This window comes from Phytophthora cinnamomi, assembly GCF_018691715.1.
Source record: "Phytophthora cinnamomi strain GKB4 chromosome Unknown Contig15, whole genome shotgun sequence".
In the NCBI taxonomy this organism is placed as follows: domain Eukaryota; phylum Oomycota; class Peronosporomycetes; order Peronosporales; family Peronosporaceae; genus Phytophthora; species Phytophthora cinnamomi.
In genome coordinates this window covers 1,310,941-1,332,605 of record NW_027150948.1, presented here as the reverse complement: position 1 = coordinate 1,332,605, position 21,665 = coordinate 1,310,941, and the positions used below count along the sequence as shown (strand labels likewise).

Below are 21,665 nucleotides of genomic sequence, written 5' to 3'. Positions count from 1 at the left end.
GTACATTTACTTCCTCGAAGTCAAGTCTCGACAGGCTTCGTAGTCGAACAAAGTTGTTCGACGCGCCTGAATCTACCAAAGCTCGAAGAGAGTCACTCGCTCTCTTCGAGTAAACCTTCAAGATGACTAGGTTCGGCCTGTCATCTTGTTTCTTGCAGTGAGAGCTGGTCTCACTGGGGGCTGCAGTCCTCAGTGTCGCGTGCCCGATGTCGGCACGCGTGACTGCATTACCAGTAGGGCGCCCCGCGCCTACTGGATGTTCGCGTTTTTTGTTGGTCCGCGGTGATGCCTAGCATCGCCACAACGACCACCACCAGGGGGCATGGGAGCTGTGCACTCCCGTGCAAAGTGACCGATCCTTCCGCAGCGGAAGCATCGCACATTGCCTCCTTGCTGCTGGTAACCAGCAGCCGTTGCGTTCATTGGTTCCGGACCTCCCGTCTTCACTACCGGACGCGATTGCGGCCTTGGCACGTTCGCATGGAGTTTAGCCTGCCGCAGGCTAAACTCTTCTTGCATGGCAAGGGTGATTGCAGCTTCGAGAGTACTCGGGTACTCTCGGAAGAGATAGGTCTTCGCGGGCCCATCTCTAAGTCCCTTCATGAACGTGACGACCTTGGTCGCCTCGTCAATTGGATTAGTCACGATGTTCGAGAATAAGTATCGTGCACGCTACGCGTAAGCATGGACGTCATGTTTACCCTGCTGTAGGTCGAGGAACTCCGCCCTCGACCGGAACTCGTTTTACGGGTGCTCAAACGCTTGTCTGAGCTCCTCTTTGAATACTTCGTACGTGCTGAAGCACGTAGGATCGGAGAGTCGGCGCCCATACGCCCAACTCCTTGCGCGTCCGCCAAGGCAGGACATGGCGAACGCGACCTTCGACAGCGGGTCGACGATGCGTCGAGCCGCTATGGATGTGTCGAGCTCGACAAGCCATCGGAGGAGAGGCTCGCCCTCTCTTCCCACGTAATTGCATACGCTCAACTTTAATGGTTGAGCACGCGGTGTCGTCCCTGACAACGCCGTCACTGAGGAAGCAGCATCACGCTGCTCCTTCATGATGAATCCTAGAGCAACACCATGTTGCTCCGTCGGCGATAGCGTACGCATCATCGTAGCTATCGCCGCCTCCCCAATGACTGTTGACAGTCGTTGGAGGGCTTCCTACTCTGCGTCAGACAGGTGGGACAGCAAGCGCGTGCAACATGCGTTGCAGGCGTATTGGAGCTCTCCATGGGCACCTCCGTCCCCATAGGGTTCTCGGCTCCGCGTTCGTACACCTCGTATGAACGTCAGGCAGTCGGTCGTTGGACGGACTACAAAGTGCTACCAGGTGTAAAGGGTCTAACTTGACTCACTACTTTAGCTTACACGTTGCGCTACGTGTATGCGGAAGCGTAAGTACTTAGTAATTACTTGAGTTAATTATACTTGAGTACACAAGTATAATATAAATCAAAGACTCCAAGTGACTTAGATTAGGTAAAATGAGAACTGTATTGTTTGTAAATTGTTCTTCCTCTAAAATCTGCTCAAGCGGATTATCATCTATGAAAGGGGTTGACAGCGGCTGGCTGTCAGAGCTTCGCCAATATGCACGTCTCTAATTGGTAGAAAGATGCTGCTTTCTACCAATAGGATCTTTGGGCAGGTGTGGCCCACTCATTGTGGTGGCCCACTTCAATGTAGCCATTGGTGTGACTTACACCAAGGTGAGGAAGTATCTAAAAAAAACTTTTTACAGATATTTTATCTGTTAAAATCACAAGTGGCTTGTAGCCACTTGTGCGTGTAACCCGGTTACACCTTGTCGGATGTGTATTTACTGACTAACTACTTCTAGTGCATATTGCGTGAAGTCGCGGCGGTATGAAGCAGACGCTGGTGGCGCTCAATCTTCGCGATCAGGTCTCCTGAGCGATGGAGCGCTCATGGGTGCTTGAGGACAGACGCGATGTGATAACACGCTCGGCGGGGAAACGCAGGACGGCTTCTTCCGCGCGCTTGCCCAAGTCCAGAACGCAGTCGCGGAAGCCCGATGCGGTCGAGTCCAACACGAATCCGTCCTCGAAAAAGAGCTTCATGAAGCCACCAGCAGCTTCGCGTCGGACTTCTGATGCTTGGAGCTCGGCGCCTGCCCCACCCGCGGCTCCTGCGCGTACCACGCGAATCACGGTGCATGAAGGGAAGTTACTGATGAACGGCGTTGTTTCTTGCTTGGTTTGCTCACGTCTGCATCTGTACTTTCGGGCTTGTTTCGCGTGGTTGTAGCTTGGACAGAATCGCGGTTTACCTTGATTTCAAGCGCATCCATGCGTGCGTCTTGACGTTTCGAGTGCTCGATAAAGTGGTTAATGACAGCGGCGTGGTGTCGGATGATTTTCTGTGTTTCGGTCTCCTCGATTGGGTTGGTAGCTTTCTTGTGTGGTTGTTTGGTTGTGCTGTATTTCTTGTCACAGTTCGCGGGCGGGGTTGCCAAGTGAGCCGACCAGGCGAGGAGATCCGCGATGGAGCTGCTGCTGCGAAGGGCGATGCTTCGACTCGCTTGATCGCCGGAGCTTCTGGATTGAGTTCCTTCAGCACAGGATATCGTCGAAGCAAACATGCGGTAAGTACATCGAGGACGGGTTGATTGACGTTGTGACTTGCAGCTTCAGGGTTTTGACAAGTCGCAAACAGAAGCCACTGAGTCGCGTCGATCTTCGTGCGTGTTTGGGAATCGAACGCCTTCAGTTGCTGGAGCGACTCATTTGTCTCCGCGTCCCGACCGCTGAGTATCTTGCTGATCTTGTGGTCTTGTTTGCTGGTATTGACGATGTAGTTGAACCCCTTGTTTGTTGTTGTCATGTTCCAGGCGCCGCGTCGAAGATTCAGCGAGCTGTCAAACTCGCGTGCTGTGTCCCGCCCCGGCGAAACGAGTGCGAGGTTAGCGCAGCAACCACGTCGGCGGGTTTGGTGGTGCGGTCGAGGACGTGGCTAACGTGGACGTAGATGGTCGGAGATGTGCCCAGGCCGGCGGTTTTCGGTGCGGCAACTCCAAGCGTCGTTGTCGGATGGTCCAGCATCCCCAAGAGCGGTACGTCTGGAGACAGTTCGATGGCGATCTGGCTTGGCTGTTGAGGCAAGTTGTCGATGACATCAGGCGATGGTGCAGCCTGCATGAGGAGCGCCAGGGTCATGGCCAGCAGTGAGTGCGTGCTGAAATCCGGGTGGGGAAACAGGGAGAGGCCCTGCTCTTCAAACCACCACCATCTCTCTTCATGCAAAAGTTGTCAAGGGTATTCCCCTTTTAAGCAACCATGCCTCACGTTTAACACGGTGCTGAGGGAACTGTTCGAGTAGCCATAGTTTAGCTTGCCGGTAGTATTGCATCGAAGTGTTTCAAGCCAGCCGTTTGCCTATTTTTGCCCTCAGTAAATGCAAAATACATGCCATACTTATAACCATTACAGACACAAAACATTTTCCAGTAGCATCACGCTCGATACAAGTACGCACATACGCATCACTCACACTCTCAGACTTCAGGCACTTCTGAAATGTTGCAACAGCTATCGCCTTGACACGCTTAGTGTTGCTCGGATCGAGTTCGTCTAACCCCATGCTGCGCGTCGGATAAAAACAAAATATACGAGTAATACGTAGTTGACTTCATATTTTAATGCCAATACACATATTTTCCAAGCTGATACGTTGGAATGGTTGGCTTACAGGACTTACCTAACCCTATTTATTTCTATTAGTATTTGGGGTGACGCCTATAAAATGATTGGAGAATTATTCTCACACTGGACCTGATTGGCTGTTTATATAGTCGGATAGATTGCCATATTCAATCATAACGTTATAATACCGGTATTCACTAATTATAGTGTCTTGGTGCGGTTTGATGTGCGCGACACACGAAAGGATTAAACAGGAGAGAAGTTCGGGTATGATAGATGGAAGGTATGACTACACTGCTCGCCCGGGCGGGCGCGCCCGGGGATAGATCACAGTTCGTTAGGACTGCGATATCCTGAGCTTTGGCCTTCTTTTCTGACTTCTGAACTTTTCTTTCTGGTCTCATTACATATTTTATGTGACCGTTTTGAACAGCTGAAGAATTGTTTTGAATAGCAGAAGCAAACATGTTTCGAACAGTTGAAGCAAACAGCTGGAAAAACGAATTCTCTGAAATTTATTTCAGTGCTAAGGCCGGTTCTCAACCGAAGCGTTTTTCTTGACGCCGTGCGTTACATGCGTGCCCTACCCCGTATGCTCGGTTGAGAATGAAACTGACCAAATTTGATTGGCCCAGTGTTTGATCAATATTATCCAATCATTGTACTGTTATTCTGTGTGATCTACATGTGGTTCACGACTCAATAATATCTGAAGCGCTGACTAAGACTCCCCCGTCCGGCAATGGGGAGCGAAGCTGGTCCAACCCACCAAGCCCCTGTAGTATCTCTTGAAAGCTGACTCTTTAAGTAGCGTAGAAGCATGCACTCGCCACGAATTCCGCTCTCGAACTGTTGGATTTTTTTCTCGTGCTGCTTGGTGTCGCTTGATGGCTACCAAACAAACAAGAAGGCCGTTCAGCTCATCTTCAGCTTTCCAGCGACGCCGTTACCTTGCGGTGGGGGGAGAAGCACGTCGAAGCCGGACCGATGCCATGTCAGAGGAGGGGGAGTGCTTTGAGGGGGAATGCAAATAATGCAGTGCACTGATTGGCCAAAAGTAGTTAACGCTTGCCTACGCATGCGTTGTGCAGTATCGTTTTTGTAACGTCCTGTTAACCAATCAAATCACAAAGTGTCCGAAAACGCATGCGTTGAGAACGGGCCTTAGGCCCGTTCTCAACCGAGGCGGACTTCTACGCTACTTAAAGAGTCAGCTTTCAAGAGATACTACAGGGGCTTGGTGGGTTGGACCAGCTTCGCTCCCCATTGCCGGACGGGGGAGTCTTAGTCAGCGCTTCAGATATTATTGAGTCGTGAACCACATGTAGATCACACAGAATAACAGTACAATGATTGGATAATATTGATCAAACACTGGGCCAATCAAATTTGGTCAGTTTCATTCTCAACCGAGCATACGGGGTAGGGCACGCATGTAACGCACGCGTCAAGAAAAACGCTTCGGTTGAGAACCGGCCTAAGAGGCGGCGCCAGCGGCTGTGCGAGTTTGCCAAGTCAAATATCCTTCAAAATCAAATATTGGTGTGAAAAGCTTACTGATAGTTTTGTTCTGCTGTATATAAGAACTTGCAGAAAACCATAAATTACCTGGATGTTACTTGTGTCGTCCACCTCAACTAAGTGCGAGACCTATTAACCAATAAGCTTGTATTCTTGAAATCTATTAGCCAATCGCACGAAGGTTGACCCATGCGATGCTGCTCCAAGCGAGCTGATCGAGCGGTACCTGGAGTCAAACAAGCGCTCTAACTGCCGAGACGGTTTGCTCGTCAAAATGGCATTAAGCCGAGGATGGAGGTGACGGATGATCCTGCCGTGGGCGCGATTTGCAACCTCAAACATTCGTATCACTTCATCACTTTCTTCACGTTTACATTTGCAAATTCTCTGTAGAGCATCAAGAACCTTCCTGCGATCTATCATCGGTTATACGATCAATCGATACTCTTCAGATCATAACAACAATTACTTCGTAGCACACAGATGTCTTCACCGATCCAAGGTAATATGGATCTTTGTGTTTTTGTGTTTTTGTAAAGTTCCTTCCTCACTCGCAGACTAGAGCAACTAGAGCTGTCCTGCGACCGTGTCCACACCGCGTAGGCTGCGAGAAAAAAATAACAAATCGACGCAGGGCGTAGCTTTGTTTCATCATCTTCTTCAAATTTAGGCCAACTAAATTTCGTAGCTTTGTTTCGTTCGCGAGGGATATCATCCTCACTCTGCGGTCGAAATAGTAGTAGTGCATCCAGTGAACTTGACACTAACCTTGACACTGGTGGAGAGTTTTGCTGCGGGAAATCTCCTACGCGCAGGTGGTGACTCGGGTGTAGCAGCCTTGATAGCCCATGGAGGGTCTAAAGTTCCGCGTTGAGACCTTCGAATCCTGGCTTGGGATCTGCTGATCGAGTATCGACGCACACACTGTCGACTACGCCGAGCCGCTATGTGGAGCGAGCAGAGGTGGATGCCTTCGATGGAGATGCAGGCAGAGTACGTCGAGTTCCCGCTCACGCGTGGTTAAGGTATACATCTAGAATCGCACGTCAGCCTTGCAACGAGTCACGACAACCATCTTAATCATCCACAACCCAATTCGGTGTAGAGGTGGGAAGCACTTAAGGACGAGAATTCATCCCGCAAATTCGAGAACAGGTTAGGATGAGGGCGCTTCCATTTTGGGGTAATGAGACAATGTATTTAGGAAGAGTGTAGCTGTCAATTAGGGCGAATTCTGCTCGTACTCACCCCGCACACGCCAATCCATCACGCTTTAAACTAAACGCTGACACCAACGTAGTTTCGATGCTGATGCGAGCACCTGGAAGATGACCGACCACCTTGTGTTTCGATGAGGATTGTCCGGATGTGGTACGAAAATACAATTGTAAATTTACGTTGCAGGGAACGAGGTGTCAAGGCTAGTCACCGCTGCTGTCAAACTACTGGTGCTTCAACTCAGTCGAGCTTAGCTGTCGAGGAACCAACTAATCATAACGAGCCATCAGCGAGCAAGAGATTACTGTTTGTTGTTTTCCTGCCGGATATATTGTGAGAAGCACTCAGAATGTCTGATCGGATAGTAAATCGGCTGATTTAGTGCCTTATTTAGAGACGGGAACCCTTATTTATTTCGATCCATCCCTTATTTAGAATTGGGTAGCCCAAATTATAATCGGTCTTATGCATCATCGCGTCAAAGGTATTTTAGAGTCGTAATCGATTTGGTCTCTAAATAGGCTGAAATGTCAGCTCCAACCTCGGCATTCCGAGGAAGTCCGCACAAATAAATCCACCGAGCAATCGGCTATGCAAACACTAGCCAAGATATCAGTCAAAATAGGAGGAATCAACAGGACGAGCAGAACCAGCGTCCGTGTCGAGGACGCGGAGTTTCGCTTCGACCCAGAGGGCAGCTTTGATGACCTCTACGCGAGAGCGGAAGAGCGCATCGTAGCCGCGCTAGTTGCTTTCGATATTAGAACGTTGCGCCCTGATACTAATCTCTACGCTAAGCCAAGTCAAGGCGCCACTCAGCAGGGCTGGGTGGATTTAACCACAGCTCTCCGTCGAAATTCTGCGGCATACATCGTGTCTCCGCTGTCTCTCTCCCACACCACTGTTCTGACAAGATGGCTTTAGAGCCCAGTTCACAACTCCTATTTAAGTCGACTTACTCAGATTAGTACCCACATTAACTTCCTATTCAGTACAAATTACCACGTATCGTTTTTGCTCACAGCCCTGATTTACAGAGTTATACGGAGTGACAAAATCGCCGGTTTTCACAATAATAACTTGCACAAAACCATAAATTGCCTGATTGTGTTACCTGTGTCTCCCATCAGGATTTGAGTTGATTCACTTTCGAGTTGGCTACTACGTCTATTCAAGTGAATTTACACTACGATCGACATGAGTTGACCCCCCCCCCCCCCCCCCCCCCACCCCCCCCCACCCCATCCGTTGTCAGTTTGTGGCCGAGCACAAGTCAAAGGACTAGCGTGCAGTTCGATGACCTCAACGGTACTTGTACAGTTGAATCGACCCGATCTTGACAACTTGAATCGGTTGCAGATCTAGCACCTACCTATGTGTGAATCTATTTTGAAGCACGGAACCTCTGTCGATTCTCGCCCTGCATCCTGGTTCATCACCACCCTTTGAAGTTGAGAAGCCAATGCAGCATGGATTCCTTGAACCTGTCTGGAACAACTCGTCCGAAGTAACTGTCTACTTTTTTCGTCGAACTCGCTTTCTTCATCACCGACTCACTCCTTTTTAATTAAGCTACTCTGACAGACTGGCTGGAGTTCTATTACGAGTTATGGATGGGCTTCGTTATCCCCTAAAACTTAGTAAATCATATTCTTTTAGCAATTTTTTTTGCGTCCGACTCCAAAAGGTGGTTCGGTTGGCAGGCTCATCGCTGAATTCCAGACCAGGTAATATGCCTTGAGGGTGCGTCACCATGAAACTTGTCACTGCTTGCAGTTCTGTCTTCGAAAGTGAAAGTGCTTGATACCGCCGATTTAGGTAAACGAAACTTCAGAGCTTCTCATCGTGTGGCGCACGACTTTGTGAAAGAGAAAGAAAGAGGACACTGAACGAGGGATGATGTCTTAACAGTAGCGTAGATCACGAGCATTAGTATCGGTACAATAGTAGTGGTAACAGCACTACTATTTACGAATTATTGGCTACTATAAAATTGGCACTACTAGAGACATCAAACCCAGTACTATAGTAGTAGTAGTAGTAGTAATAGTAGCAATGATAGTATCTCTACTAACTCTACTATTCCCGTGACTACTACCAAACACTGAATGGGGTGTTGTTGACACTGGCTGTGTTGTTGTTGGGCGTCAAGGCCTCCAAGCGCTCCACCACGGGCGCGCGACCGTGCTCTGGAGCGCCGGCAGCTCGCACAGCTTGGGCAAGCCGTACGCCGCGTGGGCAACGCGTCCGTGGCCAGCTCTGGCTCAGCGCCACGGCGTTCGCTGCCTTCCAGCCGCATGGAACCCCCACCTCGAGAAGAATAACTGCGCCATCTACCGCCAGAAGGAGTCGGCCGACGCCAGCAACGTGCAGTGCAAGTCCATCCTGTGTGCCAAGATAGACACGTCGCTCGAGGAGCTCGAGTACGCCGTCAACTGCGTCACCACGGAGGACGAGCGCGCCTACATACCTCCCTGCTACCTGTACAACTTCCTGGACTCGGCTGTGCTACAGATGTACGAGAAGGCCTCGGTCGAGGACCCGTTCCGCTTCATAGGCATCAAGTGGCTCGTTCGTGGACTCGTTCTTCAGCTGCCACGACACGCTCGTAGATGAGTTCTCGAAGACGATCGCCTACAGCACATAGGAAGTCATCCAAGGCATTAGGAATAGAACGACCAACATGACCACGAGATAGCGTACCGACACAGACTGGTCACTGTTATAAATGAAACAAAGCCGTGCTTTGCACAGGGAAGCTCTGGATTTTGCAAGGCATTTTTTCAAATTTTACATTTAAATTTATGTGATGATTACAAGCATCTCACAGACAGAATGCGTAACAAATAGAATGCCAAAACCAAATTTTCGAGCATTTGGTTTCGTTTGATAGTTATTTCTTAGCACAAAGAAAACAGTTTCCAATCGCTGGCTAACATAATATTTGAGGCATTATCGTTTTACCTACCTAATGTTAGAAGCCCAAAATAGCATTACAATAGCATTCGGCAAAAAGTATGTCGGCTTCCTGGTCAGTATTTCTCCAGGACAAAAGATTGGCCTCATATGGGATACCGCCTCAGTCCACACGTGCTATGGCGAACGAGCAGCAGGACTCAGGGCGCAAGATAGAATACATGTTCAGCCACCTCGGACAGGACCAACGATAGCCCAATAACCACCTTTTTCAAGAGCACATGGGACGACTGCAAGACAACGAGGTTTACAATTCGCTCCTCCTGAAGTGGACAGCTGAAAACATTGAGTAGGGAAGCTGCAGAACGCTTTCCAGCTTGCTTGGGCCTCCTGCGCGCGAAGCTCTCGAATGCGTTGAAGCATCACCACAGCGGTGAGAGTAGGTCTTGTGTTGTGTGGTTTTTGCCGCAAAAACGAAAGTGAGCGAGTTCCTGTTGGATGGGAGAGAATGCATGCGCCCGTTAGCTCCGCGTGCTATCGTTGCACCAAACTAACTTCAATACGACAGGACTGTGAGTTTGAGTTAAGTAATATGTAATATTCTAGTACGCAATATTGTAGGTATTTCTCTTGTGAGTGTGTTTCGTGACCATCATTGTGTTGGATGTGTATTAAGCTAGAAGCAACATTCAGTTTTGTGTACAATGATTGCAACGGTTTAATGCAGATATAAATCTGTTGTGGTGCTATCATTTCAAAATTGGGAGGGGTTTTGGGATCGCCCCAACAACCCACGGCTGCACGGGGACCAGACGACGCTGCATTGCAGCGATCCCTGTCACAATGTCAGCTTCACACTCGGATGGCAGTAGGGGGGCAGGTCCGGGTCGTTGGCGCTCAATGAAGCGGCCCTTATTGCGCGCGGCGACTTTGCGCTTCAGTGTTGACAATGACGGGCGACGAGTCGGCCACAGCTGTGAGCTTCTCTCCTACGAGGACGCAATCGATAGCTTCCTCTAGCTGCTTCTCCGTGAAGGCTGCCTTCATCTTGCGCTCGGCTCGAGGGGGCTGGATATCATATGGGATCAGCGTAAAGAAAAGTGGGGGCCAAGATCTGGTTAAAAAATAGCGAGCCAATCAGAGCAATATTAGCCCAAATGAGACGATCGGATTGGATAATAGTCCATTTAGCCCATGAACTGGTCAGAGGTCATGAATTGGTACACCACGTTATCATTTCGTCACTAAAGGGCCATGTCGGAGTCCTCTACTTGTTTTGTGCTGTCACTATGTAACGGGGTTACATGGAATAGTGACCCTGGCACTATTGAGGGATGGCTACAAATGGTCACTCCCCTCAGTAGTGACACAATAGGCTTGAGAGCCAACCGATACATTTTATATAGGATAAACTATAGGGAACTTCAGATTTGTATGCAGGCCAAATCTGTACTAACCTATAAATACACTCAGTCTTAGATCTACCATACTTCTGATCAATCAGTCCCCTTAGGCCAGGGACACGTGAACTGCCGTTCACTGAGAGTTTGTATACTCTCCTTAGCACACTTCCTCTGTGTAAGGTGCTTGTGTGGCCCCGTCACACACTAGGCAGCCGCGAACTGTGTACCAAAGGCATACTAACACTAATGTTCACCGTCGCTTCGTGTCATGATGGTAGTACGAAGATAGTCAGCAAACAGATGATGTTGCACGTGTACTCGTCAGGGCTTCTGCATCAGAAGTAAACGCAATCTTCTGTCGGTATTTCTGCGCGTGTGTCATCGTCTGCGTGGTAGTTCGCGTCCCGACGTGGTTGGCGATGACTCTCCAGGGCCCAGAAGGATAGAGCTCCAGCGCCTCGAGGAAGCGGTTGCGCTCGTCGGTGGCCCACAGCATGCAGCTGCACTCGCTCGGAGGGACCAGACGCCTACTGCGCCTCCGTCTGGTGCCGTTGTGTTCGTCGGCGCGGATTGGGATGCGGATCGACCCCTGGTAATTGAACAATTACTCCCACGTTCCAGTGATCTGCTCGGCCTTTGAGTTGGTCACGCCCATGACGCGTGCCGTGTGGTAGAAGTCGCCCAACCAAATGTACCGGTCGCGCTTGGCGCCGTCGAGGCACGCCCCGTACATGTTACTTTGTACGCCGAATTTTGGCAGCACAGCACTCTCATCGGTTATCGGGTTCGAGTAGAGTACATTTGTTGAATCGTTCAATTTGTAGCCGCGACGTTGTGGATGAAGGAAGCCTGGTCTTGCCATCCGCCGAAGCCGATAGCACCTTTTCCAGTCGTTGAGTAGCCGTTGAGCATAAGTGATCGTCACATCAACAACTTGATGACCGTCCTGTTGCACCTTGAGAAATCCCGCGAGGAACTTGCCGCCGAGGAGAAGCCTTCGAGGCCGATCTGCGTAGTTAATACTACCTCGAACGGAGGTAGTACTACCTCCGTTCGGAAATAGATGACCATTTGTTTTTTTTACGAACGGAGGTAGTACTACCTCCGTTCGGAAATAGATGACCATTTGTTTTTTTTTTGCGCAGCGCTCCGCCTCGTTCATTTTCCTGATTATAAAATTGTGGGAGTGCTGGAGATCTAGAGTTGACTCCAAGCGAGGCACAGTCCAGAGAGGCGCAGGCGTTTAAAATGTGGGAGGGCTGGAGATCTAGAGTTGGCACTAAGCAAGACACAGTCCAGAGAGGCGCAGGCGTTCTTGTTCCGCCGCACAAAAATGGATCTAAGATCTCACTTCATCCTTGAGGGGCACTTCAGGTGCTACGAGGATCCCACTTGCTGAGAGATGTTGCATCGCATGGCAATGACGTTGGAAGTCTGTCCGTTCGCATCAGTTTGTACTTAGCAAATGTTCGAGCCGGTAATCATTTCCACCATTAGAGTTCATAATACGCTCCATGGGCGCTGCAGCAGGAAGCGCGAGTCCTCCGTCTAAGCGTCGCACTCAGCCTTCGCCTCACGCTCATCGTCAGCAACCGAGCCCTCCATCGTCGTCGGATCCCGCATCGCTTCCAGCACACGACGCGCGCCAAGTCAAGCGCGGGGCACGTAGCGCATGTACATGCGAGACACGGGGGGATTCGATCCGGGCACGAAAGGTCGAATCCAGCGTTCCAGGCCTCGGCGCAGCAGCGTCAGCGCGTGGCGTCGGCGAGGTTGGGGGTGGAGAGTCGTCCAGGCGGTTGGCAGGGGCAGCGGGGCGGCGGTCCATCTTGCACTCTTTCTTGACTTGACCACAGCTGCTACTCGATCTCCCATCGAGTTGATTCCACGCTTCCAATGCGCTCGACAACTTGGCGGCTCACGTGGAAGTACATTGCAACCCGGACGATCTCCCCACGTGTAAGCACGCCTCCTTCGCTGCGAAGCAGTAGGGTTTCCTAGACGGCCTGGCGTTCACTATCCGTAATCTCCCCCATCCGCCAACTTTCGAAATGAATCCAGAAGCCAGTGTGCGGGGGCCAGCAGTGTGTGGTGGCCAGTGAGCGGGAAAGCGCGGGAGATTCAGAATTCAAACTCGATTGGTTTAGAAGGGGAATTATGTTGGAGAGGCTGAAATATGATTGGAAATGGTTATCTATTTCCGAACGGAGGTAGTAGTAAATTGGAAAGTAAATTTGAGTTAGCCTTGCTAGTCCTCCTCACTACTCAGCTTAACTTACATGCAAGTATGACGCTTCACACTCCCGCTGCTAGCGCGATCACTAGCCAGGTCTTCATCCAGCCTGAACGACTGCGCTAGTTCGGTTGTACCAGTCCCCGCCACTTGATTTGTGCTAGCGTCATCTTCAGTAACATCACGGTGACTGCCACGAAAGCAATCCGTCTCGATACTTGATTCCATCGTCAAGTTCGAGACCACACAATTACCAACCAGAACTCCGCCAAGAGCTGGTTAGGTTTTGCAAAATGCAACACGTCCAACCACAGTACCAGGTTTCCCGCTGTGGAGTTCACCGCGAGTTTCGCCGAGTACCAGACGAGCTCCTTCACATTGAAGGGAACTTCATAGTTTTCCCATTGGGTAGCTCGTCATGTCCGTGATATTAACGAAGTCGAATCCGTAGGTTAGGGTCACCGTGTTGGCTGGGAACAGTGTCGCGTTGGTGTTTGCATAGGTCGAGTTCGCGGGGTACTCCGACGACAAATGGAACATGAGGGAGCCTCGGTTGGCTGTAATGTCGTAGCCGATGTAGAAACCAACGCCGCCGCGGATGATCTGGGTCTCGAACTCGAGCGTGTAGTCACTCAGATTTCTACTACTTGTACGAGACACCCGGACGCGTACCAGGCACAAAAGTCCCGTTCTCTTCCGACGCACTCCAGGACGAGATTTGGCTGCCTGCATCCAGACACGCAGCACTGACGGCGCGCGCACCAAGGTTCCAAATCTCGTTGTACTTGGTGTTAGAACTCGAAAAGGTCCCGGGGAGTGTGGACAGATCGTCGATCACCTCGATCGACGCTTGGAAACCAACTGCTTCGAATGTGACGAAGTCGCCACTCAGTAAGCGCAACGTTTGCCAACGCTGACCTGGCTGGCTCAACATGGATGTCACCGTTGCGTTTATCTCATCCAGAGTGATGCGGTGAGTCTCCACTCGACGTGAGTTAGCGACAGCCGTGGCGTACTGCGAGGGTCCGTCCGAGAAGTTGGTCGAAAGCACTGAGAATTGCTCCGAGTGCTTGACTTCCACGTCGACGGGGCCACTTGAGACTGCAGATACTACGAAGTACGGCAGTCCCACCACCTCGTAGCCATAGTCGAGCGTGGCGATGGGCTCTGCTGCGGTGAGTGTGAATCCACTGGCGTAGTCGCTTGCCCCCATCGTCGGTGCTGTACCAAGCGCAAGCTTCTTGGGCGTAAATACCCCATAGTCGATGGTTGCATCGACGAAGCCGTTGTCGGTGCAAAGCGCCACCACGACCACAGCAACTCGAAACCCGCGCATCTTTTCCTGTTGCCGAGACGAAATGTTGAACTGATCGCGATCAATCCAAACGGGAACTGAGCTGGTGGTGGCGCGATGTCTACCGATTCTTGCCGAGTGGTTGAAGTCTGTGCAGATCTGCGCGCTTCGATTTGCCTGAGGGAACACGTACATGAACTTGGCGCGCACGTAAAGCGTGGCATCATGCCAGTACGATCTTCAAGCTGAAGCCTTATCACTGCGGCGAAGAGCTGACAGATGAAGTTGAAGTGGGCAAGACCGCGGCTCGGTCCTGCTGGGTCGCCACCAGGTGCGGCAAGCATTATCAGTTGGACCAGCGCTCTGAAGTGCAAAGAGGGTGGGTCGGCCACTTGTACATGTAAAAAAAACGATTCGCACGCCTCTGGATCATGTGCGTTGAACACTGCAACTTAATTTCTGCCCGGTCATCTGCAAAAAAAAGTTATACCTCATCATCAACAGCGTGGGAATTTCATGCCACTGACTGCAATTCAGGCGTCGTAATGGGCGATGGGGAAACTCACCGCACGGGGCTAACCTACGAGAAATGCTCATTTACACTTCAAAATCGGCGTGTGCCCTACTTACAGCTGAACGGCGAATGACGTAGCTTCGCCAGTACCAACGAGGTGCTCCTCATATACCCCCGAGGGCGAGCTGGGCTGAGCGACTTCGAATGTGCCGTCCGTGCCCACAGGGGCAGTGATAGTCACGCTGAGCTGACTGTCGACAAGCTCCCAAGCAGCCGACAAATCTCCGTGCGGAGTGCTCACCGTCGCGCTGGCGCGGGTCACATTCAGGCCCGTCACCAGCGGATTCACGATCCAGCGGCGGAACCCGAACTCCACCGGACGAATGCCAACAATGTAGTTGGTCAATGCGTAGGTAGGTGCACCGCCCCAAGGATGGCTCAGAGAAGTGAAAAAGTCGATGCCGGGCTCCAGTGACTGCGCGACGTACTCCCAACTAGCACCAGTGCGGTACGACTCGTTCCAGATCATGGCGTCCCAGAGGTTGTCCAGCAAGAAGACAGCCTGGTCGGTGTAGCCGTGCTGCAGCAGTGCATCAAGCAAGAACCCGTTCGTGTTCGGCGATATTTCAGTGGTATTGCCTGTGGTGCTCGAGTCAGGGTAGCTAGGGCCTTGACGCAGACCCTCCAGACCTTCCACGCAGCTTGATTTGAGTTTCGTTTGCTACGCCCGACGTGAGAGCAAACGCAATGGCCGAGACGCCGTACACCTCAGGCGTTGACACATCCAAGGCGTAGTTGCTCAGCGTATCATTCCAGAGCAGGTCGTTGATGGCAGTCTTCACGCTGGCAGCAGTGTCGACCCACGCGTTCGCGGACTCCCAGTCACCCACAACGCGGGCCACCCTGGCCATGCCATCGAAGCACTGAACAGCGGCAGCATCTACAGCCATACCGGCTCCAGCCCCGAGGAAAACCACCGCGTACGGCGTAAGATCAATAAACCCGTTGCTCCCTTCGCAGCCCACAAGCCACGTCATGGCACGCGTAAACTCTCTTCGACGAAGGCAACGCCGTCGTAGTAGTCCATGTAAGATTCCAACCCAATGAGTCCGAGAATCACATGGTCCGGGAAGTAGTAGTTGGCACCGCTCGTGCCAGCGTTGTAAAGGAAGATCTCTGGAGTGGGCATCGGCGATTGATACGAAATGGGGACGAAGCCCGGAAGCTGACCGTAGTCGGCTTGGTACTCGAACAAGAACTCCCACGTTCCAGTGATCTGCTCGGGCTTCGAGTTGGCCACGCCCATGATGCGCGTCGTGTGGTAGAAATCGCCCAGCCAAATGTATCGATCGCGCTTGGCGCCATCCAGGCACGCGCCGTAGGGGTTACTCTGGCCACCAAACTCGGGCACGACCACGCTTTCATCCGTCATCGGGTTCGAGTAGAGCACATCGGACGAATCGGTCGGACTGGTGACAATCACGTTTCGCACGTAAGAAGCCTGGTCCTGCCAACCACCAAAGCCAATCGCACCCTCACCGCGAGACGCCCAACCGTAAAACGGGAGTTGGTCATCCGTGAAGCCCATTTCAGTCAGCACAATGTCGAACACTTGCTCCCCATCGACCGAGAAAAGGATGTTACCGGCCGTCGAATTCACGCGGATCTCAACGGGGTACCATACGTTCTCCTTCACGATGAACGACACGTCGTACTGGCCAAGGATATAGCTCGTCATGCTCGTGGCGTTGGCAAAATCGTAACCCCATGCTAGGGTTGCAGTGTTGGCGGGGAAGAGTGTGGTGTTCATGTTAGCGTACGTCGTAGCGCTGGGGTACTCGGAGGCAAGGTGGATCTGAATTCCATCACGGTTGCCTGTCAGATCGTACGCGATGGTGTAGCCTGCCCCACCGCGGATAATCTGTGACTCGAAGTTGAGCACGTAGTTGGTCAGGTCCCACGTCTTGTAGGAGATACCGGGACGCGTGTCAGGTACAAATGTACAGTTCTCCTCGGACGAGCTCCAGGACGGCAGCTGGCTATTGGCATCCAGGCAAGCAGCGGTGACGGCACGAGCACCCAACTTCCAGATCTCGTCGTACTTGGCATTCGAGCTCGAGAATTTGCCAGGCAGAGTAGTGAAGTCGTCGATTACCTCGATCGACGCCTGCAAACCGACTGCCTCGAAGGTGACAGAGCCGCCAGTGAGCAGACGCAGACGATTGCCAACGTTCACCGGGCTGACTTAGCACGGAGGTGATCGTTGCCCGACATCGCTTTCCATAAAGCGGTGGGTCCCAACGCGACGCGAGTTGGCGATGGACGTGGTGAACTGCGAGGGGCCATCCGAGTGGTTGAGTGAGAGCGCTGGAAACTGCTCCGAGTACTTGACTTCGACGTCCACGGTTCCATTGGAGATGGAGGAGACCACGAAGTACGGTAGGCCCGCCGCTTCATAGTCGAAGTCGAGCGTGGCCAGCGGTTCGTCCGATGTCAGCGTGAAGCCACCAGAGTAGGTTTGTCCGTCCATGGACGGAGTGGAGCCCAGCGCGATCTTCTTGGGGGTGAACACGCCGTACTTGTCGAGATTATCGGCAAGGCACACAGCGGCCAGCGCCAGCGCTAGTGCGACGTTACGCATACCGCTTGGATGCTGTCGCGTACGGAGCGTGTGCCTAGGTCGACAAAATCGAAACTGAGACTTGTTCGGGTGAAAATGAAGCAGCATCGAGTGACGCACAGCACTTTGAGTAACGGGCCGTAAATCAACTGGGATTGTCCGGTCTTGCCTGCATAGGACCACTGTTGATGTTGCCACCGTTAAGTCTGATTGGGATAACGTTGCTGAAGTCACCATGTGCGAGTCATCAAACAAGCACGTGCTGCATGGGCAAGCAAAGCGAGGTACCTCCTTCAACGCTGTAAAATCGACCCTGATTCACTGATAAATCGGTCGTTGTCGCTTCATCAGGTGGCAAACTTTGAAAACTATTAAATCTACATGTTCCGAGGTCTTCGAAGGCCCGTGTGTCTGATACTTTCGCAGCGTTCGCTGACAACGAAGGAATCAACAGGAAATAAGTAGGTGAATTCTGGCAGGAGGCAGGGAACGGAATTTGATTGGGCAAAATTTGGTAGTACATGTACTAAAGTGGTTGCTTATCTTACATGAAATCGTATCTTCGTTTCAAGAAATACTGCAGAGGCGGCGTGAACGGGAAGCTAAGTGCTGACCATTGGAGTGCGGAGCCCTGGAAAACATTGCGCGGGCCCTGCTTCCAAAGCCACAAACACTATTAACACCGGACAAAAGTACGACGCGAAGCTCTCGAGATTTCTTTGTTACGCAAGCTTTATCTTAGCAGAGATAAAATGACAGCTACTCAACACTATAGTAGTATAGCCATGTCATCACTGTGCAAAAAGCACTCACAAGTTTCCCGTTGCTTATGCCGCCGTAGTAGTTGCACTGTTGGCCTTGCTATACTGGTAAGCTGCCCAGATGATGGTTCCACCCAGCGTTACTCCAAGCAGACTCACAATAGTCTTTTTCATTTTGGACCACTTCTTGGGGTCCTTCTTGGCAACCTCCGTAACCACTTGCGAAAGCTTCTCCGGTTCCTTCTTGGCAACCTCCATAACCGCTTGCGAAAGCTTCTCTGTTTTCGTCTTGGCAGCCTCCGCAACCACTTGCGGAAACTTCTCCGGTTCCTTCTTGGTAATTTCCGCAACCACTTGCGAAAGCTTCTCAGATTCCTTCTTGGCAACCTCCGCAACCACTTGCGAAAGCTTCTCCGGTTCCTTCTTGGCCGTTTGGACCATCGCCTTGTTCGCTTTGACCATCTCCGCAAGCTGCGCCTTTTGCCCTTTGTTGAGCCTGGAAATGACCCCAGCAGTTTTTTTATAAGCCTCAGCCTTTTTCAAGTTTCCAGCCTCCTTAAACTTCTCATCCTTGGTTAGCATCGCGTTCTTCCGCAACGTCTGAAGGAAATTTGTGGCGATGTCATCGGCCTTTCCAGTCAGGCCAGTAACTTGCTGAGCACGAAGATTGCGCTATGATTCAGGAATAGCAGCGCGCACGGCGCTGGTGACCATGGCGAAGGTGGCAATCACGAGAGCGAGAAAAACGGAAAGCCGCATTGTAGTTGTCGTCTCCGTCCCTGTTGTGCTTGTCGTGCGAAGGAAATCCGTAAATGAAGGCGTGCGCTGCTTGCGAACGACAGAGTCAAGAAAGCCGTTATGCCAGGAACAGCAATGCGATGTGCAATTTGGTTCTGCTTATTTACACCGGACAATAGAGTATACATAACTGCAGAGCGTTCTATTACCATACCGGAAACAGTAGAACGCTTAGAGACTTTAGGTCAGCAATTCCTTGTTATGAACGGATGATTTGCTGGGACAATTGCCCGACGCGCTGGGAAGCATATTGCATAGTACACCTTGTGATCGGAAGAAAATCATTGGTGAGCAGGATCCAGGAAAAACTCAGTACAGTCGAGAAATACGAATTCATTCTTTGGGAGAATAGTCGACCTAAAGCGATTGCATCAGGGGGTTTCAAAGAACATATTTGGACAGAAAGATGTGACGCCTTTGTTTTTTTCGTTAACTATACATCACAAAAAAACTCAAAAACTGGACCAGTCAATCAAATTAGACAAAGTAGAATCATAGAATAATATGATATCATTGATACAGTATCACATCGTAATTTTGTATTTCGAACTCTGATTGGCTCATAATATTTGCAAGGTGGCTGTCATTTGTGTCGGTCATATCTTTGTGTCCAAATCTGTAACCATGAATGATATGTACCGTACTATTTTTTTTTTCTAAACAATGAGTCCGGGTTTTGAACCTAACTTCGCTCAGAATATGGTGCGGCTCAGCTTCACGACGAAGTGGTGTACATGTACATGTAAGTATTTGCGTGCTTCCTTTTTCCTTGTCAACGCTCTCGCCGCATGCACGGCAACCATGTGTAAATCGGCCCGTGTACATGTACTGTACCTCCTTCAATACAGTAAAATCGACCCTGAATCACTGATAAATCGGTCATTGTCGCTTCAAACTATGAAGATTCTTAATTCTACGAGTCCCGAGGTCTTCGAAGGCCCGTGCGTCCGATATTTTCACAGCGTACGCTGACAATCGAGAATGATCTAGTCGGGAATGCTGGTGCAGCACCGCAGGGACTTGTGCTACAGAGCTCGCTACGTGCATGTACCATAACCGGCCGTGCTTATGGTTGAACTTCCTGCTCGTACGAGTATCACGGTTGATGCTGCTGGATGTCAACGACAGCATCAACCGAAGCACAGGGAGGGGTTCCGCATTCAGGTACATTTAGCAGTACACGGTACTGTCGTGTATACGAAAAGTTTGCATCACTTCAACTTCAGGGACCTGACAGTGGTTGAAGCCCTGAGGCAATCTCTGTTCGCGAAGTTGACAGCAGCCCACCTTGGACGACGGAGGTCTGCCACGTGACTTCGAGCGCAACATCGTGAAGGACAGCCTCGGCTGGTGAGTTGGAAGTGCGGTATGGCCTTCACGACTCCCAAACAAATTGAATATCTATCAACAATTACATTGTGGTTCGCATTAGATATCTGACAACTAGTTGGTAGTCGGCTGCGCGGCGGCGCGTTTGCGTCGCTCGGAGACAGCGGACGCGAGTTCCTTCAGTGTCGTGACAGTGTCGTCCCAGTTGATGCACGCGTCCGTGATACTCTTGCCGTAGACGAGCTTGGACGGGTCGTCACCGAGGGACTGGTTGCCCTCCACGATATTCGACTCGATCATAACACCCAGCAAGTTCGTGTTGCCCTCGGCGATGATGCCAGCGAGGTAGCTAGCCACTTTGGGCTGGTTGGAGTGCAGCTTGCGGGAGTTGCCGTGCGAGCAGTCTACCATGATCTTGGACGGCTGCTTGGCCTTGACCAACATCTCAGCAGCCTCGTCGATGTACTTCTGCTCGTAGTTGGGGCCACCCGATCCACCACGGAGGATCACGTGGCAGTCCTTGTTGCCCTTGGTGCGTACAATGGACGCGAGGCCATGCTCGTTCAGGCCCAGGAAGTTGTGCGGCTGCGACGAGGCCACGGCAGCGTCCACAGCCACCTTGGCGTTGCCGCCCGTGCCGTTCTTGAAGCCCACCGGCATCGACAGTCCACTCGTGAGCTCGCGGTGCAGCTGCGACTCCGTCGTGCGAGCACCGATAGCTCCCCACGAAATGAGGTCGGAGGTAAACTGCGGCGAGATGGTGTCCAGGAACTCGAGGCTCACCGGCAGACCCAGCGAGTTCACGTCCAGCAGCAACTTGCGAGCGACGCGGATGCCCTTGTTGATGTTAAAGGACTGATTGAGGTCCGGATCATTGATCAGGCCCTTCCAGCCAACAGTGGTGCGCGGCTTCTCGAAGTACGTGCGCATGATCACCAGCAGCTCTCCGTCCAGCTCATTGGCCAGCACCTTGAGGCGCTTGGCGTAGTCCATAGCAGCCTCCACGTCGTGGATGGAGCACGGGCCGACAACCACCACGAGGCGGTCGTCCTGGCCGTGCAGGATGCGGGACACCGCGTCCCTCGTGGCGTCCACCAGCTCGTGCACCTTTGGGGTAACGGGGAGCTCCTCCAACACGCAAGCGGGCGGCACCAGCGGCTTGATGGCGATGACGTTGCGGTCTTCCAGGCGCTGGCGCTTCAGGGCGCGCTCGGCTTCGGGCTCGGGGTTCGGCTGCTTGCTCAGCATCGCGGCTCCACTCGACTTGACAGGTGCGTGGCAAATTCAGGAATGGCAACTTCGAGGTGCGTTTTCGCGATTGACTTGACAGCCACAAGAACCTCCACGTCAAGTGATTTGTGCCCCAGGGGTTGGAATTAATTTGTGCCCC

At 51.7% G+C, this 21,665-nt stretch overlaps 8 protein-coding genes across 8 annotated transcripts; 1 reads left to right on the top strand and 7 right to left on the bottom strand.

Moving 5' to 3' along the window:
* Window positions 1–8,621: 8,621 nt before the first annotated feature.
* IUM83_09650 (uncharacterized protein) lies at window positions 8,622–9,023 on the top strand (the record flags this gene model as incomplete). The annotated part of the gene is made up of 1 exon (XM_067934101.1): window positions 8,622–9,023. The coding sequence occupies one exon, from the start codon at window positions 8,622–8,624 to the stop codon at window positions 9,021–9,023; it is 402 nt and encodes a 133-aa protein (XP_067797013.1).
* Window positions 9,024–10,235: 1,212 nt separating this feature from the next.
* IUM83_09649 (uncharacterized protein) lies at window positions 10,236–10,560 on the bottom strand (the record flags this gene model as incomplete). The annotated part of the gene is made up of 2 exons (XM_067934100.1): window positions 10,236–10,437; window positions 10,553–10,560. 2 exons carry the CDS (start codon window positions 10,558–10,560, stop codon window positions 10,236–10,238), a joined length of 210 nt encoding a protein of 69 aa, XP_067796900.1.
* Window positions 10,561–11,330: 770 nt separating this feature from the next.
* On the bottom strand, window positions 11,331–11,588 carry IUM83_09648 (Glycoside hydrolase; the record flags this gene model as incomplete). Its single annotated transcript, XM_067934099.1, has 1 exon — window positions 11,331–11,588. One exon carries the CDS (start codon window positions 11,586–11,588, stop codon window positions 11,331–11,333), a length of 258 nt encoding a protein of 85 aa, XP_067796901.1.
* Window positions 11,589–13,602: 2,014 nt separating this feature from the next.
* Window positions 13,603–14,295, bottom strand: IUM83_09647 (Glycoside hydrolase; the record flags this gene model as incomplete). Its single annotated transcript, XM_067934098.1, has 1 exon — window positions 13,603–14,295. The coding sequence occupies one exon, from the start codon at window positions 14,293–14,295 to the stop codon at window positions 13,603–13,605; it is 693 nt and encodes a 230-aa protein (XP_067796893.1).
* A 584-nt stretch (window positions 14,296–14,879) lies between these two features.
* Window positions 14,880–15,717, bottom strand: IUM83_09646 (Glycoside hydrolase; the record flags this gene model as incomplete). The annotated part of the gene is made up of 2 exons (XM_067934097.1): window positions 14,880–15,429; window positions 15,500–15,717. 2 exons carry the CDS (start codon window positions 15,715–15,717, stop codon window positions 14,880–14,882), a joined length of 768 nt encoding a protein of 255 aa, XP_067796894.1.
* An 83-nt stretch (window positions 15,718–15,800) lies between these two features.
* Window positions 15,801–17,408, bottom strand: IUM83_09645 (Glycoside hydrolase; the record flags this gene model as incomplete). The annotated part of the gene is made up of 2 exons (XM_067934096.1): window positions 15,801–17,007; window positions 17,092–17,408. The coding sequence occupies 2 exons, from the start codon at window positions 17,406–17,408 to the stop codon at window positions 15,801–15,803; spliced, it is 1,524 nt and encodes a 507-aa protein (XP_067796895.1).
* An 806-nt stretch (window positions 17,409–18,214) lies between these two features.
* Window positions 18,215–18,730, bottom strand: IUM83_09644 (Secreted RxLR effector peptide protein; the record flags this gene model as incomplete). Its single annotated transcript, XM_067934095.1, has 1 exon — window positions 18,215–18,730. One exon carries the CDS (start codon window positions 18,728–18,730, stop codon window positions 18,215–18,217), a length of 516 nt encoding a protein of 171 aa, XP_067796896.1.
* A 1,659-nt stretch (window positions 18,731–20,389) lies between these two features.
* IUM83_09643 (3-deoxy-7-phosphoheptulonate synthase) lies at window positions 20,390–21,523 on the bottom strand (the record flags this gene model as incomplete). Its single annotated transcript, XM_067934094.1, has 1 exon — window positions 20,390–21,523. One exon carries the CDS (start codon window positions 21,521–21,523, stop codon window positions 20,390–20,392), a length of 1,134 nt encoding a protein of 377 aa, XP_067796897.1.
* Window positions 21,524–21,665: the final 142 nt, after the last annotated feature.